The sequence below is a fragment of the Zosterops lateralis genome (genome assembly GCF_965231275.1).
Source record: "Zosterops lateralis genome assembly, chromosome: 2".
Taxonomy (NCBI): Eukaryota; Metazoa; Chordata; class Aves; order Passeriformes; family Zosteropidae; genus Zosterops; species Zosterops lateralis.
This window is the reverse complement of record NC_139763.1, coordinates 26,737,233-26,753,742: the sequence shown is the minus strand read 5'-3', so window position 1 is coordinate 26,753,742 and position 16,510 is coordinate 26,737,233. Positions and strand designations below refer to the sequence as shown.

The 16,510-nt window shown below is 38.3% G+C and overlaps 1 protein-coding gene across 10 annotated transcripts in view; it reads right to left on the bottom strand.

Moving 5' to 3' along the window:
- Nucleotides 1-448: 448 nt before the first annotated feature.
- Nucleotides 449-16,510, bottom strand: part of MCF2L (MCF.2 cell line derived transforming sequence like) — a 156,482-nt gene continuing 140,420 nt past the window's right edge. For all 10 annotated transcript variants that reach the window (XM_083854903.1, XM_083854902.1, XM_083854900.1 and 7 more), the window contains 13 exons: nt 15,887-15,956; nt 14,604-14,696; nt 14,362-14,454; nt 12,842-12,967; nt 12,016-12,237; nt 11,413-11,505; nt 10,825-10,903; nt 10,606-10,678; nt 9,280-9,395; nt 3,733-3,860; nt 3,050-3,162; nt 2,819-2,922; nt 449-2,690 (listed from right to left, as the gene is read on the bottom strand). In XM_083854903.1, the coding sequence (XP_083711029.1) occupies nt 2,596-2,690; nt 2,819-2,922; nt 3,050-3,162; nt 3,733-3,860; nt 9,280-9,395; nt 10,606-10,678; nt 10,825-10,903; nt 11,413-11,505; nt 12,016-12,237; nt 12,842-12,967; nt 14,362-14,454; nt 14,604-14,696; nt 15,887-15,956 (1,405 nt within the window). In that variant the 3' untranslated portion in view covers nt 449-2,595. The remainder of the gene's footprint in view (nt 2,691-2,818; nt 2,923-3,049; nt 3,163-3,732; nt 3,861-9,279; nt 9,396-10,605; nt 10,679-10,824; nt 10,904-11,412; nt 11,506-12,015; nt 12,238-12,841; nt 12,968-14,361; nt 14,455-14,603; nt 14,697-15,886; nt 15,957-16,510) is intronic.

Genomic DNA, 16,510 nt, shown 5'->3' with positions numbered 1-16,510 from the left:
ACATGGTGTTTTGTTTCTAACCCAGCTGTGGCCAGATGCAGACCTCCAACTTGCTCTGCTAATACACAGGATCCATGGATAAACAGCTTTCTTTGGGAAAACCCAACAGTGATGTGCTTTCTTTCAGAAAAGGGTGGGAAAAAGGGAATCAATCCAATTACCTGGCACTGACTTTCATTTTTTTATTCTCAGCCTGCAGACAGGCTTTAATTCCCTAGTGCCAGGCACATGATTCTAAATGAGACATGACCACAAAGGTGAAATGGTGTTTTTCTGAGATGGTGCCAGAATGAGCAGGCTCAGGATTTGAATATACAGACCTAGTTTTCTGTTCCAAATCCTAGAACCTCTCTCTGTTTTAATATACTCATAAAAACTTTTCAAGACTTGGAGACAAAATAAACCCCAGAGCATGTCTATATAAAGGCATTCAGCAAGAAGTGCTGAAATTTATTCAAATTAATTACAGTAGAGACCTCTGACTTTAAACTTCTAATTCACAACAGCAGTAAAAAAGGAAATGGTGAAATGGGTTGTATTAAAGTGCAATGATGTGGAAAAACCATTGAAATAACACAAATGAGGCTGCAGTGAGAAATGAAACAACAGTCTCATCCAAGCAATGACAGCAATATATAAGTAAATTATGTTACAGATAATTTACAAAATAACTTACATAGATGAGGATAAGCTGAATCTCATGTTGCTATTCCATTGTTAAATATCAGACTAAATATTCCTGGTCAGCACAGTATTATATGAATAATAAAAAAAAGATCAGAGGATTTCTGTGTTGAAAAAGATGCCTGAAGTAAAACCCTGATCAGCATTTATATTGCAGTACTGCAAGAAAACTGATTATTTATGAATTGTAAAATGACACATTCAGCAGCATGAAGACTATAAATACATCTTTTACATTGATACATCATATCTACACACATATACATATCTACACAGGCAGATATATACACACAAGCATATACATGCACACATATATGTGCATAAATATATGTGTGTGTATATACATACTTCAATTTGTGCTGACCATGGTCAGCTGCATTTTGATTGCGTCTGGGTTAGAGTTGCTTCTGCATCATTCTGAGGAAAGTTTGTCATTTAAGTTTTCTAATCTGCAGCCTCTAAAACACAAAATTCTGATATGGCATAAAGATAGAATTCAGGGCTCAGCCATCAGTGAGTCTGATGGTTAACAGCAGTTCCCATTGACATAAGCTGCTGTGTGCTTAGTGCTTCTGAAAAGTTATGCTCTTCATGTCCCCATTATTTTTAAATAATGTGGTGTATGAATCAGTTAAAAACCTTTTTTCATATAGGCAAAAATATTTGAGAGGTGGACAGGAATGCATACAGTATCCTATACATGCACTTAGTTTTGTACTGTTTGTAAGGATGGTGTGCAAAAAATGTCTGACAAAGTGAAAATTTACAACATCGGCTTACATCATACCCTGAAAATGGCAAATTTAGCATCACCCTTCCTTTAAAAAAAATTAAATACTTATCTGTAGCATCAACCCAACTCTGTAATTTTTTCCTCCTATGCTCCACTTTTACAGAAAAATTATGTAATTGGGTTTTCTTCTCTTTCAACTGATCTGGAACAAACACTGTGGACTAAAAATATGTTGGATTTCCAGCCCGCTTAGGACTGTTTGAAGGAAGACTCTTGACCCATAGTGCAGTTACAATAGCTTCCTCTGCCTGTAACTGCATGTTGTGAGAGCTGAAAGTAACCATGCAATTACTGTTTATTAAAAAAACATTTAGGGAATAAGAACATTTGTGTTTCATTGTGCACCTGCATAAGGAAAAAGATACTACTAAATTGCCAAGGTTTTGTAAACACAGTGATCTTAGTAAAGAATTTGGTTGTGAGGTCAAACAAAATCCCTCAGAAAAGAGCTATTCCATTGCACTTGTCACTAAAATGTTGGAAAGGATAAAGTAATAGTTTCTCTTGATGTTGTTGTGGTCAGTGAATTGGTCATGTCTGCATCCCAGCCTCTAGGAAGCAGAAGAATATCCTGAAAACCCAAGAGAAAAGGGTAGACCAAACCTCCTTCCTCATTGCCATAAGAGTCCCATTCATTGCATTGACTGAGGTATGTCCTTGGAGAAAGGGTTTCTTGGGGAGAAGAAATTGTAAACTTGGATTTATTTTCCTCATACCTATCCTGTACAGTGTCATTTGTTTACAATGAGCATTTAGCACTGAACACATTTTGTTTTCTCACATTCAGATTCTGGCTTTTACAAAATGATACAGTTCTGGAGAAACCTGATTGTGTGTCAAGGAGAAAACACACTTTCTGCTAACAGCTCTTCAGAGCAGAAACCTCTACAAAATCCTATTTCAAATCATTTAACTTTTATTTACAACTTCACATTCATTGCAACTTCACTTTTCATTGGGATCTTCTGAGAGAACCTGTAAAAGTCACCACTAAAAATACTCAGAGCTGGCAACACAGTACTGGTGGTTCTCCAAAAAAGTCCAATAATGTCCAGAACTCTGCAGCAAATGAAACTCTCCAGATTTACCTTCCAGGGAGGTGGGATGAACATTTTGTATTAGCCCTTAATGTCAGAGAAGCTGGTGCTACTGACATTGCAGCTATCACTGCAACTTGATGATGTGCTCAAATTGCTGGAGGCAGTGCCTGATTCTGGGAAAAGAAAGGGAGAAAAAACCCACAAGAAAATATTATATAGTGGTTATTTTTCATTACTTTCTTTGATAATAGAAATCTAATTTTCAAAGAGACAAACATCTTATTTAAAATACATAGCCTACCAGAGCTGCTTAAAGATTGAACTGATTTTGAGTTGCCTATGAGCATCAGCAGATTGTTTGCTGGAATCCAACCTTCTCTACCACTGCTCAGGTTCTTTACAAACCTAAAAAAAAAATAAAAAAATTGGAAGTCAGACTTATTCATCTGATGCCTTTGAAAGTTGTGCCCTAAACATCTGCCTTCTAAACACAGTTCTGCATATAAAAATTTCCAAACACAGATCTGCGTACCAAAGTCCATCCTCCCCTTCACGAATCAGTTGAACTAGATCTCCACTTTTCACTGTAAATTCTTCAGAAACTCCTTTGTCATAATCAGTCACAACTGTATATTTACCAGGAGTCTAAATGCACACAGAGGAAAGAAAACAAATTATTTCTGTTGAGTACTTTAAGGTATGTTGCAGCTTTTGTTACGTAATTATAATACTTTTTCTTTCTTTCTCATGCTGAAAATGGTGTAAATAGACATACTGTGGGATTAAAATTCTGCTAATTGATTATATGCAAATTCAATACATTAATTCTCATACCCTGAAAAACATTCAGTGAAATGTTCCCACTACAACAATTAATTCATATGGCTACAGAAAATAAAACCAAAAGAAACAAAAAACCTGGCAAACCCATGCCACAGTGTCTGCATGGAAGTCTACTGACATGGTAACTGAACAAGTTATGGCTTGATTGCTGTATCGTGGCACAAGCAGGCATAAGACTTGGGCTGCAGGTGTGCAAAGGCACATAGGGACCTCCCCAAGGCACAAACACCAGGCTGATTTAAGAGAAGGAGTTCTTCTCCATTGCCCTGGAATTTTGCCCAGCTGAGCATTTCAAGGCTCTTTCCCTCCCGCGAGCTTCAAAAGCATTCCTATATCGCGCCACACGGTCCATAGGAAATAATTTCTGGTTACCAGCTTTATCTCGCCTCCCCCTCCTCCTCCTTCTTCCTCCGCATCCGATGAATTCAGCGGTTCTTCAGCACTAGACCAGCCGTCATTTTCTTCGGATGCATCAAGAGAATGGGATGGTTTGGCCCAACCTTGGGGAAGGAACAGCCGACAGTTAACTTTGCAGCAGGGAGCCACTGATTGGCAGAAACGTTCTCCCCACTGAAAAGCTCCTAAGTGATCAACACAAACAGGAGAAAAACTGACACAGGGAGGTTATTACAGTCACTGGGTGAAATTCACTGCTGGCAAAAGTTGGCCTGCTTCCATCTGAGTAAGTGGAGTTGTGGAAATGCATGGCAGTGAATTTAGCCCTTTGGATTTATATAAAGGGAAATGAACGGAGAGAATGCAAATTTCCAACTGAAAAGCAAATAAATAAAAATATTTGTATAATAAATATATATTATACAAAGATAAACGAGGGATAATATTTTTTCTTGGAAGGAAGCAAAAGACAGGAATATACACTTCTTGGGAAGAGGCTGAATACAGAGGGTTGTCACCCAAAGTGACCTAACCAGCTTGCTGGAATAAGGGATAGATAAGCATTGCCTCCTTCACACTGTTAAGCACTGTCAAAAAAAATTCCACACAAGTTACAAGCACTCAGCACTTCACCTGACAAGGTAGCCCATTATCTAAGAGGGCTGATGAAAGAATACTTAAGTACTCAGAACTACCTTGGTGTTAAACCACTGCACCAAACACCAAAACAACAATCTCCTGCCTGTCATTTAGTGCTTTTTCTCTCTCAGGGTGAAGCATTTAATTTACGCATAAAGGTGAATCATATCCAGAGTGCATAAAGTCCTCTTTCAAATAAAACTACCTCAGGTTTTATTAGTAGGATGTTTTACACCAAGTTCAGCAGCTCCTAATAAATGTGTTGAGCTTATAATGAAAAAGAGTCATAATAAAAGAGACAAGTATTTGTAAGCAAGCTTTTGTTTCAAGCCAAATAGTAACAACAGTGAAACTCAATGAAAAGAATGAAAGGAAGAACAAACCTCCCATTTTATGTAACTATTAGTTAAATTGAGAAAGCACCAGCATTTTTGCTTTGCACTGCTCCTGAGGCATTTGTCACACAGCTGGTCATGCCACTGCATTACAAAAAACCTGAGAGCAGTATCAGAATAAAGCCAAAGAAATCATAGAAAGGAATCACACCCAGAGCACACCAAACAGAGTGGGACTTTTACCTTGCCTATGCTGCTGAGTGACACGCACAAGATTGGAAGCACTGACCCATTTGGCCCTGTCCAGGGTTAAGAATGAACTTTTATCTGTGAAGAAACTGAGTAATAAATTTCTGCTGTATTCCATGAAAATTTCCTTGGAAGTTTACATCTTGTAGTTGGCTTGTTGGACATAGCTGAAACCATTTCTGTTAGTTCTAAGTTAAGAACAATGCAACAAAAGAAAACCTGGTTTCTCCTAATTCTTCCAAGCTCTCATTAGAAACAGAATCAATGAGTTGCACAAAAGAAAAAGAAAGTGAGATCACTCTCAGTGCCTGTAACCTCATACCCACTGGGTAACAGCTTGGGTACGTTTTGGGTAACAGCTCTTGTTCCTCAGCCTCTTTCTTTTCTTATATTGTGCTGATGTGCTAAGAGCAGATTGGCCTGGTCCTGCCATACCAATGATACTACTCCCCCTCAGACAAGCTGGCAGTCTACAATTAACAAGTCTATATAAAGGCCCAACTCTCCCTGGGAAGGGAGGCGGTCACTATGTTAGTATTTGTATTAGCAAACTATGGGATTGAAATTATGCATGCATATTCAATCTCTGTGTGTGTGTGTTCTGCAGGGTGGGACTACATCAGAGCTCCCTATAAAGGCAGGCCTGAAAAAAGACAAGGTTATTCAGAAATTATTGTAGATATAACAATGCCAGGAAAACCAAGAATTCAAAAACTGCTTCTCTTCAGAAATAATCTGACAGGTTTCTTAAAAGAGCTATGATCAGCTCACAACATACAATTCTGACACTAATTCACATTCCTTGAGCTCACTTCAGCATAAATCAGAGCAATAAAGCAGTGAAAGGAAATGAATGGGGGCCATGTGCTCTGCTGTGGCCATCACCTGGCATAGTTTCATCCCGAAATGCCTGGTTCATCTCCCTGCTTATCCCTCTTTGAGCTAGGGAAGGAGAAGAGATAAAGTGCCAGGAAAGAGATTGGAAGGTGCAAAACAGAAGGAGGAGTTAGCAGGTGTTTTAAATTAATTTACTTGGTTTAGCAGTTTCATAAAGTAGGACGTTTCTGGGACAGAACACCAAATCAGATAAGCCTATTCCGAGGACACAATAATTTTACTGTAAATCAGCAATGATCAAGGAAAACCCTTGGAACTCCTTCCTTGAAAAATTCCATCACCCAAGGAAAAGGCCATAAAACACACTTTTCCTTCAGACGTTTTTTGGGCCCTCAGGATTTCCATGGTAGCTAGAGATCTCAGAGTTTTGCCTGCTACCTGCAGAAGAATAACCTTGTAACTCTCATATCCACCCTTGTGGTGTTTCTGCACGTGTCTAGCCCAGGATAACGTTGCCTGCTGTTCAGCAAGGTGAAGGGTGTTGCAGTTTCTCCAGCACAGCAGCTGAGCTTGCACCATTTTCACAGACAAGACAAAGACTTCAGAAACCTGGAGAGGAGGCTGATGGTAGGAATTGAAACAGCTTCACCTTTAGACTAATATTTTCTAAAGGAGATAGTGGTGGAAAAAGTCAGGAGGAGGGGGACTGATCTCCTTGTTCTCTCTACTACTCTAGTTAATTAGTCCTAGGGATTTGTACTCAAACTTTCACCATCAGCCCTGTTGGTTAGAAATAGGTTGTTTAATTGAAATACTTTCCCATTCTCTGCTTAGCTGTGAGTTGGAAGGATGGGAGGCAAATTGCTGCAAGGGGTTCGGTTAAGTCATCTGGGCTTCACAGGGCAGTAAAAGTTGCCTACTATCACCCAAAGAAAGATGCAACAGGTCTGTGTCTGCAGTGATACATGCAGATCTAAAATGGAAATTTGTCATGACAGTGATTTTTGGAATTTTTTGCTTTTTAAAAAGTTAAATCCTCTCCACAGGGGCCCCAGTGGATTCTAACACATGGATAACCATGGTTGCAGAGCAGCTGGACACCCCTGTAATTCCATTAAACATGGCTTCTGGCTCTTTCTTCAGCAACAGATCTCTTTCCCCCTGTCTTCTAAAACTGAGTTATCCATATGCTACTTTATTTAAACCAAGGTAAAGCTTCGACTAGTTCTGTTATCAAAACCAGTATATATAGTTCCACTTGGAAAAACACAGCTGATGTCAATACTCCTACACACAACAGCATCATACAGGTATTCTCAGCAGTCTGATGTAACATATTACATGATGTGTGGGTACTTGTGGAGTGCAAGACGTGGCATCACTGTACCTCTTAAACCAAAAGGAGTTGGGTCACTCACTACTTCGTGCCGTTTGGCTTTTTTGTCAGGACTGGTAGGAGAAGCTGCAGAAGGATGAATAGGTAAAAAACACAGAAGAGAGATATTGAAGAATTGGAAAAAAGAGAATAGGTGGATTGCATGCTAAATACCTTTGAGTTTACACTGGAAAACAAGTGGATTTCTGTAATCTAATTTTAGCTGTCACTGGTACATGGCAGCAGAAGGAATTAACTATTTAAAAGTAGTTATTTGAAGATAAATTGACTTTTTTTTTTTACAGTAATAGATGAAAATACATGTAAATTTTTCTAAATTGGTTAGACATCAACTGAATACAATTAACTTCAATTTCAGACAAACATTACCAAATTAAGCAATCATTTTTATGTAAATCTAATGCTACAGCAATACCTGGTCCTGTTAGTAGTATCATTGGCAATGTCTGGCTTTTAGCAGAAGGAGATGGAGTTTCTGTCAAGGCAAGCATGGGACATCAGTGCTCACCTCAATAGCATTAGATACACAACCCTGGAGTCTCTCCAGAAAGAACTCAAAGGTAATTGGGTTTTAAACAGGCATTCTGGAAAGATGCTTGTGGGGGGAAAATATCATGCTGTTGAGCAAGTGAAATCATTAATACAATTCAGAGTGTTTAAAGACAGCTCTTCAAAGCAAGAAGTGACTGTACCAGTATGATTACTTGGCAGGAGGAAGCAAGAAAAGTCTCAAACTCTTACTGCCTGTAAGAGGAAAAAGGAGGAAAAGACCATTTCTGGAAGAATAAGGAAATCTTACTTATTTTTGTATCCAGCAAAACAACATTGTCAGACACATTCTGCTGTAGTTATTTATACTTTGAGAATTTTGTTAGCAAGGATGCCAATAAAAAAATCCTCTGTAAAACTTTCACCTTGATTCCTTTTTGCCAAGTAGTGGAGTGCATTTGGGGCAGATCCACTGAAGCTAGAAGCAGGCCAGGTGTCTGGTCAGAAGACAACTTCCTTCCTCTAGTTTTTCTACAGGAATGGCCACTATAAACTCTGTCCTTGGCCTTGACAGTGAGATTGGAGGCACTGGAAACCACTCTCCTCTTGCATCTCCACAGCCCCACTTTTCCTAGCTGCATCTCCCCCTCCCACTCTGGAGTAGGCTTCCCTTGAAATCTCCCTGTCAGAGGCACCGACTAAGGAACCTAGCTTGACCTTGGAAGAGCAAGCTAGTGTGTACACTGAAAACCTACCACACTACACACACACACAAGGTGATGCTCCAATTACAGCCTTACACAGAAAACAGTCTAGCCTTTTTTTTAAAAGTTACCTTTCTGACTTTTGAGGTTAGTAAAGCCCTGCAGTGTAAAGCGCTTTTTTGACAGAACAGAGCACTCTGAGGTAGAGCTAGTGTTGTCTACAAAGGAAGAGAGAGAGACAGAAAGGGAGAAGGCCATGAAAAGTTCAAGGCAAAAAGTCATTTGCAGCTGTGCCAGGGAATCTGCATGTTAGGATGAGAAGGGACAACTGAAAGTTCAGGTACAACACAAGTGTCCGGTTGTTCTTAGTGTGCAAGGACTTGTACTGGTTCAATAAATAATTTCTATGATGGGGAAAAAATTAAAGAGAAAACACAAAACAAAACAAAACAAAACAAAACTTCCTCTTAGGTCAGGTAATGCCAAGACATTTTTTTTCAGAGAAAGAGAACCCTGAGAAGCTGGGCAGCTTTAAGAGAAGACCTACTGCAGACTTTGGCCTCCTAACAAATAGTTCCCACCTGCCTTTGGCTACCATCCATTCAAGATAGCTTTGGGCCTGTCCACACCACACCTGGAATGCAGAAACCAATCTCAAGGTAAGAGCAGATGGGACCAGCATGCTGGTGCATTGTGGGCAACACTTTGTGGGTGGGCTGCCTTAGGGCTGAAAACAGCGAAGCCCTGCCTGTTCAGGAGTGCTGCTGCCTCCCCTGCACTACCGTGGCTACTCTGCTGGTGGATCTGCCTGTGCATCTGCAGTGCAGGCATGCTCCTTGCAATTAAAGACCACAATATGTACGGGCAAACTCACCTTTGCCTTTCTCAGGGTACTTTGGTGCTACTGTAGTGCCACAACCTTCTACACTTGTGAGATCAGCTTTTTTCTCCTCCATTTTTTTGGTATTTCTGAGGTGGTTTCGTGAAGGACTGTTAATTAGAAGAGAATGAAGACAATCAATTCAATCACAGGCTTTTACATACAGATATATAGGCTGAAAACAATTTATTTGTTACTTCCCAGACTGCAGCTTCCAGGACTGAAAAAATCATTGGTGATTGTGCATTTAAAGACCATGAGAACATATGAATGAGAAACAATTCTCCTGGCTAACTGCAATCACATGTACTATGGCAGTGGGAGTTACTGGAAAGATGGCTCAGGACAATTTCCATTCACTTGCAGCTAACAGGTTCCTCCTGAATGCACTAGAAATAAAACAAGAAAGATAAAGGAATAAACTCTGCCTCTTAGTGGCTCTTAAGACAGGAACAAATGAGGGACCTTGCAGTGGATTCCCATCACTGGGAATCCACAGCTCCATCTGGGAATAGGATAAAGAAAGACACTCTACAAATACGATCTATGTGGGATGTATCTGGGAAATTCTCTCTGAGCAATAAGTAGGTACATTAAAGATACAGGGCAGAGAGCTACCAATGCATATTTGAGCACAGACCATATGGATATGAGCATATGGGCTTTTGCATAGGTATATACACACATATGAAAAACCAGACTGAGTAGCAGAGGACAAAGAGAGGTGTCAGACAAGGGCAGAACAACAGATGGGAACATAGAATATATAGGTTGGTATGGTGAAGGATGGAAAAAAAACCCCAAACTTCACTCAGAAATTAGGACACTGGAGGAATTAACACATCACTTAGGTTAAAAAAAAAGTAACTTGGAATAAAAGAACAAATACAGAGAAAAGATACTGCTGTAAAAAAGACAAAAAAAAAGAAAAAGAAGGTGACATGACATTGGAAAAGGAAGAAAAAGTAAAGGAAAAGAACAGTGAAGGAAGAAAAAGGCTGGTCCATAAAACTTTTTTATCTGGACTGTAATGCATATAATCAGCTGGTCAACAAGCAGACATGTAATACCACCAGGATTTTGGCTGGTGCAGAAAATTACATTTCGGTGGCATTCTCTATCAACTGGCAGAACACATGCCACTGCTGCTCAGTTTAACAGTTCTGGAGATGTACAAACTCCAGCTTTATAGTAGGAAGAGAACTAATGAAAAACTTTAAAACACAAGGACTAGTTAAGGGCTAGGAGCAATGAAGAGCTGCAAATCAGATGTATTAGTATATTTACAAGATATCCAGGCTGATGTGGCAACATACTTACCTTGCACAAGATGATGCTGGTAGTGGTAGAGGTAAGCTCTGTGTTTGTTCTAGTGTCCTGTGCTGACTAGCTTCTATAATGGAGGAAAGAAAAAGAACTATTAAAATTTATTTGTGTCCTACACAGGGAAGGTGTACAGGGCAGGATCTGAAGATCAAAGAGAAAATAGATTTTAAAAAAAATTGAAAAATAAAAAAGAGACTCTCCAAAGTATTTTACCTCTGCATGCCTGCAGTTGACTTGTCAGCACTTTTCTTATTTCATTTACCCAAGTAGCTTTAACTTCAGGTGTTGGTGCCTACCCAAAAATAAATACAATCAGCCATCAAGCACAGAATAGTTATTACATAAATAGTTGCAGGCCAAAGTGCAGCCTCAGAGGAATCATTCAAGAGGGACAGACAAAGCTCCCTCTCCAGTTCTTCCGTGAACAGAAACTGGTTGTAGCCACTGGAACAGGCTGAGGCAGAGGCTGTGCATGTGCTACAGCCAAACCCCATCTCCTAAGCCATCGACTACCCCAGTGACAGCTACAGTAATTGTGTATACAATATTCTCTATGGACATTGCAAGACGTAATTATTTTTTTCCCCCAGAAGACTCTTCAATTGAAACATGATTTAGGTTTTCTTTTTTTTCCCTACATTTTCTCATCACACTCGATTAGTGATAGAACAGAGGAAAAAACTTCCAGATCTTCTTAGGGTTAGACTCTTCCTCCTCTCCGCCACCTTTTTTTTTTTTTTTTATTTTATTTTATTTTTTTTTTTTTTTTTTTAAATGTAGGGCCATGTTATTTTTATTTACCTGTATAATGTAAACTTCTTCCCTCGCATTATACCAGATCTCAAATTTTTTTGCATCACCTTTGACATTTTCTGTTATTCCAACTGCAGCCATCTGGAAGTAAAGAGAACAGAAGCTGACCTACTGCATTGCAATTATGTTAAAAAGAGAAGCAGGAAGCTACTGGTATTCTTTGGTACCTTATTTCTGAAAAGGAAAACCCCCTCTAGCTTCTTGCACAAGGAAAAGAATAGCTAACAATTTGCGATCTGCATGTTGGAGACAAGAGATTTAATGCTTTTTAGCCTGGCTGCCTTGGAGGGAAGAAGAGTTTAGGTACATTAGATTGAGACTGACTTGTAAAACATTGCTTTTGAAATTCAGACCACCAAATCCTTCATGATTTTTACATTACCTTTCCCTGTGTTTTCTGTGTGATTAATGCAACTGCCATTCATCTGGACAGACATCAACACAAAATAACACAGACCTGCAGCACCAGTCAGGTTTGTCTGAAAGAGTGAAGTTCCCAATACAATGCTGCAACACAGGTTTGCTCAGATGAAACTAGAATGTTGTCTAATCCCTAAGTACCTTGACCATCAGGACTGATCAGTGTCTTACATTTAAGGAGTGTTTGTAGCTATAAGAAGGTGCTTTCTCATATCCCTCTCCGTTTTCTTCTCTCTTCTTACAGAACAGCACTGCTTTCTCATGGAGGAAGAGGTGTCGCTGCATTGGCTTGAAGCGTGCCAAATCTTTCACCTTTGTGTGACCCTTTTTATGATCAGTCCAGACATTGAAGGATCCCTGCATTAAAAGCTTGCCCAGCTCATTCAGGTTTCCCTGGAACCAAAAAAAGCCAGTGGCATGTTACAGAGGTAACATCAGATTAAAATACAGACTCTGAACAGGCCTTAGAAGTCTGTTGTCATCAATAATCTCTCATATCAGTGTTTATTTGGGATTTGGAAATGCAATAAAGTCAGTGTTGAATTTTTACATGCAATTTCCACTGGTCAACACTGTTCAGACAGGATTTTACAGTCGAGAGTACCAGTAGCAGAGGCACAGAGAACCATGCATAGAGAGAGGGAAGAACAATACACGTTTGGTTGTTTGGTTTTGCCTCCCAAACTCTGCTCCAAATCTGCTTATGTATTGTTTTGGGTTTTTTTTATTTTTTTGGGAACTGAAAGTTTTGGGTGTAGTTTTAAACAAAGATCAAAGAAAAAAAACCTTAGGTAGACAGAGGAAAATATTAGTCACAGCAGGAGAACTTCAAGAGAGTATAAAGAGATCCCTTTTCTATTATTTTCATTACACATTTAAGGGCATGCTTTGTAAAACACTCTTCTCGTTATTAGCACATAGTACAGGGCATGCTGTACATATATCTAAAAAAGAAGTGAAAATAAAGTTAAAAGTAAGCAAAAACACTGCCACTCACATCATAGCCTGTAATGGCTATCTGGTGCATAGAATCATTAACTGCTTTAAGAATGCCCAGTATAGAAGTTAGTGCTTCCTGAAGATCTTCAGCACCTTCACAGTTCTTACTGTACTTCAGCATTTCCTGAGTGCAAAGGAATGGCAACACACTTAGTTAGCTTTTGAAACAGTAGCAACTAGGAATGTTCAAAAATTAACACTGAATTTTAGGCAGGCCTATTGGAATGAAATGACCTTTAATGTCCCTTCTAACATAAATCATTCTGTAATTCTGTGATTTTAAAGTTAGCAAAGTAAAGCTTTATACCATAAAATCTAGTTAGTTCAATAGTGGCTGGACCTCATTAGATCTTAAAGATTTACTTCTCATTTCTCCTGATCATTAGCCAGATATATTTTGTTCATCTAGAGGTTTTGTAAGCTGTATGTAAGAATTTTACAAGAATAACTTTGCAAACATCATTTTCATCACAACAGCAAAAAAAACCCAAAACCCAAAACAAACCAACAGTCCTCAAACAAAAGGGTAAGGTTTTTCCATTTGTTACTTTTTAAAAGTGAACAAATTTTAAAAGTCAAATTTAATTTAGTCTTTTAATTATGGCAAGGCCTGACATGCTAGTAACAGATTTAAACTTACTGCATTGGGTATTGTCTACACATTTAAAAAGGAATCCCTTCTCTAAAGGGATTATTGATGAAGCAGCATCTTCCAATCTGATACCAGCAGCAAGTTCATATGGAACTCCTCTGACTTCACAGTATGAAAATAAGAATTTACTCATGGACTGTAGGAAGTTAAGATATTTTAAGTCAAAAACCTTTATAATTCACCTCTCTTTACACAAGACTAAAGTTTATTTATTCTTTACAGGCTGTTAACAGCTCAATTTTAACTCAAGAGTAAATCTGGTTTTAGGTGAATTTTTAAGCTACTGTTAAATACAAGAATTGTAACATGCATTTGTGAGAAATATTTCTTAGTTCAAACATGACAAAATGTTATATAATAATTTAAAGAAATTTAAGATAGTATATTGCTCTTATTTTGCTCTTTCAGTGTAGTATATTTAAGTGAATCACAACAGCATCCTTCATATAAACACGATAGAGTGCCCTCTGTCGAGTGCATTTCCTAGAGTCCAGCAAGGCAAGTTCCTGCAATATGGGTGGGGAGACTATAACTGAAATACTTCAGACACTCTATCATCTTTGAAACGAAGTTTTCTTGGACCTTCTGGTTTCCCCTCATCAACTTCTCACCTTCTTTTCAGCTGCAATCTAAGGGCAAAAGTAGTTACACAGGAAGTCTCTGTGTAATGTTTGCTTATTAGAAGTTTTTTGACTGAAAGAAAAAAGAACTGAGCTGAAAACTGATGGACAGGGACCTGTGTGTTTCCGTTTACACATCTGTTCACTAACATTTAGCTTTCTCTTCAGCAGGAGGAGAGAAGCAGCATTCAAAAAAAAAAAAAAATGCACAAAATTTGCTTAGCATTATAGTTTAGTAATACTTACCTTCAGCAATAATTGGTATTTGGTTATTCTTTGAACGGGTTTCAGCAAGTATGAGTCCAAACTGAGCTTGTGGTCGAGTTTCCTTTGACATTCCTGTAACCAGTGTTGGATTTCAACAGGACACTAATCAGTATTAGTGCTATTTGTTCTTGAGAAGATTCAGTAAAAATAAACCAAACAAAAAACCCCAGACCCCAACCAAACCAAAGGCATCATTATTTTAAAGATTCAAGTGAGCACACCTGGAAAAATACAGAGTCTGAAAACTGCCTCCACAAACTTTCAGATCGAGGTTTATTTTGACAGTATTTTTCATAAATCTGGAAGTCTTCCATCTGGAATTGGGGAGACAAGCAAAAAGTTCATTAATTCTTGTGACTCTAATAGACAAAGTTCATAACAATGTTTTCATTTTCAATAATGTAATGAAAAAATCCACCACCAACAGAAGTTGAATCATTGTTTTTTGTTTAAAACAATGTTTGGGATGCCCCAAGGAATTGCAAAATCACTGATTTTGTAATGGCTATTAATTTGCAAAATAAGACATTCCTGTTAATTTTTGCTTCAGTTGAATGTTAAACACTTTATGAAGAAGCATATGTTACATTTATAAATCTATTTCTACTACAGTATGAAAAACATCTTTATGAGTGCCCAGCCATCAGACCCACTGTGTAGCTTTTTTAAAAGACTTTGTCCTTTTTCTTTATTTTAATTTCACAGATGTGTTTTTCACTGAGAGTTGCACTAAGGTAAACCAAGCAGTTTGTTCCCCCTTACTACTTCAAAAGTTAAATAGCATGACTTCAGCACTTGCTGAAAGTGAAAAAAAAAAAAATAAACTGTTGAAAATGTCATAGTAACCATGGATATAAAGGAAAGACCAGGTAGGAAATCAAGAGTCACAGAAGTACCTCCATCTCTCAGTCTAGGAAACAGCATCTCCATGGATGTAGCCAGTAAACAGAAGCGAGAGGGATGGCTCCTCCCAGGAGCTTTAGAGCACCAGTAGGCAGCAACAGCAGGAGTCTGATTTCCATACACACATTCTTATTTGGCCTTTAGTATACTACAGGTGAGGCTCATTGTTTAGTACATCCCCGATTAAAAAAAGTTCATTTTTGTCATAGCTTTCTATTTTTGAAACAAAAATGGACTTACTCTGTTGGGTTGTACTCGTTAAAGAAAACAGGAAAGAACAAAACAAAGAAATCTAACCAAGTAAACCAATCATTTATAGTGATGTGAAACAACGCAGTGCATGACTCCTCTTCATGCTTTCCTGACTGCCACTTTTAAAAAGCAGTTTTCTTTTAACAAGATACTAGTTTTTTCTAACAAAATCAATAGTGCTGCACAGGGGAAAATATCTCTAACTTGCAAATAACATCTACATTTTCAACCTATTACCTGCTCAGGAAAAACAAAGGGGATGTGGTGGTAATTGCTACATGAGAATCACTCTCATGTTACAGCCCTGAAGAGGTTTGTGAATGAAGTGCCAGCAAAAGGTGACACGTACCTGATCCAGAAAGCACCGTCCTACTAGTTCAGGGTATTCTACATAGGTTTCTAGTTCTCTCAAGAATATTCTGTGAGAAAGATAATTTTCTTAGAGCACAAATTAAAGAAAGTTGTTATAATGTTCACAGTCCTGCAATTAGTTTTCTAAACTTTTTGAAACAGTTGTAATGCCACAAAACTAAACATAAGTCTTCTAGATCATGTACTTTAAAGGGGATAGCAAATTAAAACAAATATTCTGACCAATTCCTTTTAGTTTACTGTTGCTGCAACTGAAATCAAATAAAGGGTTGGAGAAGGAAGGGGATTTAATTTCCCTTCCTTATGTATTCAGCAGCAGGATTTGGACAGTTTAAAGTGTTTGGGTTGTGCTTCCAAATACTACCAAACACCATACACCAAACAACCCAAAAACCACCTTCCCAAAACTAAAAATATATCCACCAAAAAAAACAAACTAAAAAAATCAGTGACAAAACTCTCATTCTAGTTTTGCCTGAATAAGAAACAACCATTTAATATGCTTAACTTCTCTTAAAAATCAATTAGCCTTTCCTACAAATTTAAATATTATCCTATGAAGAAATACCTCTCTAGCAGCAAGGATTCAGACTTCAGAGAG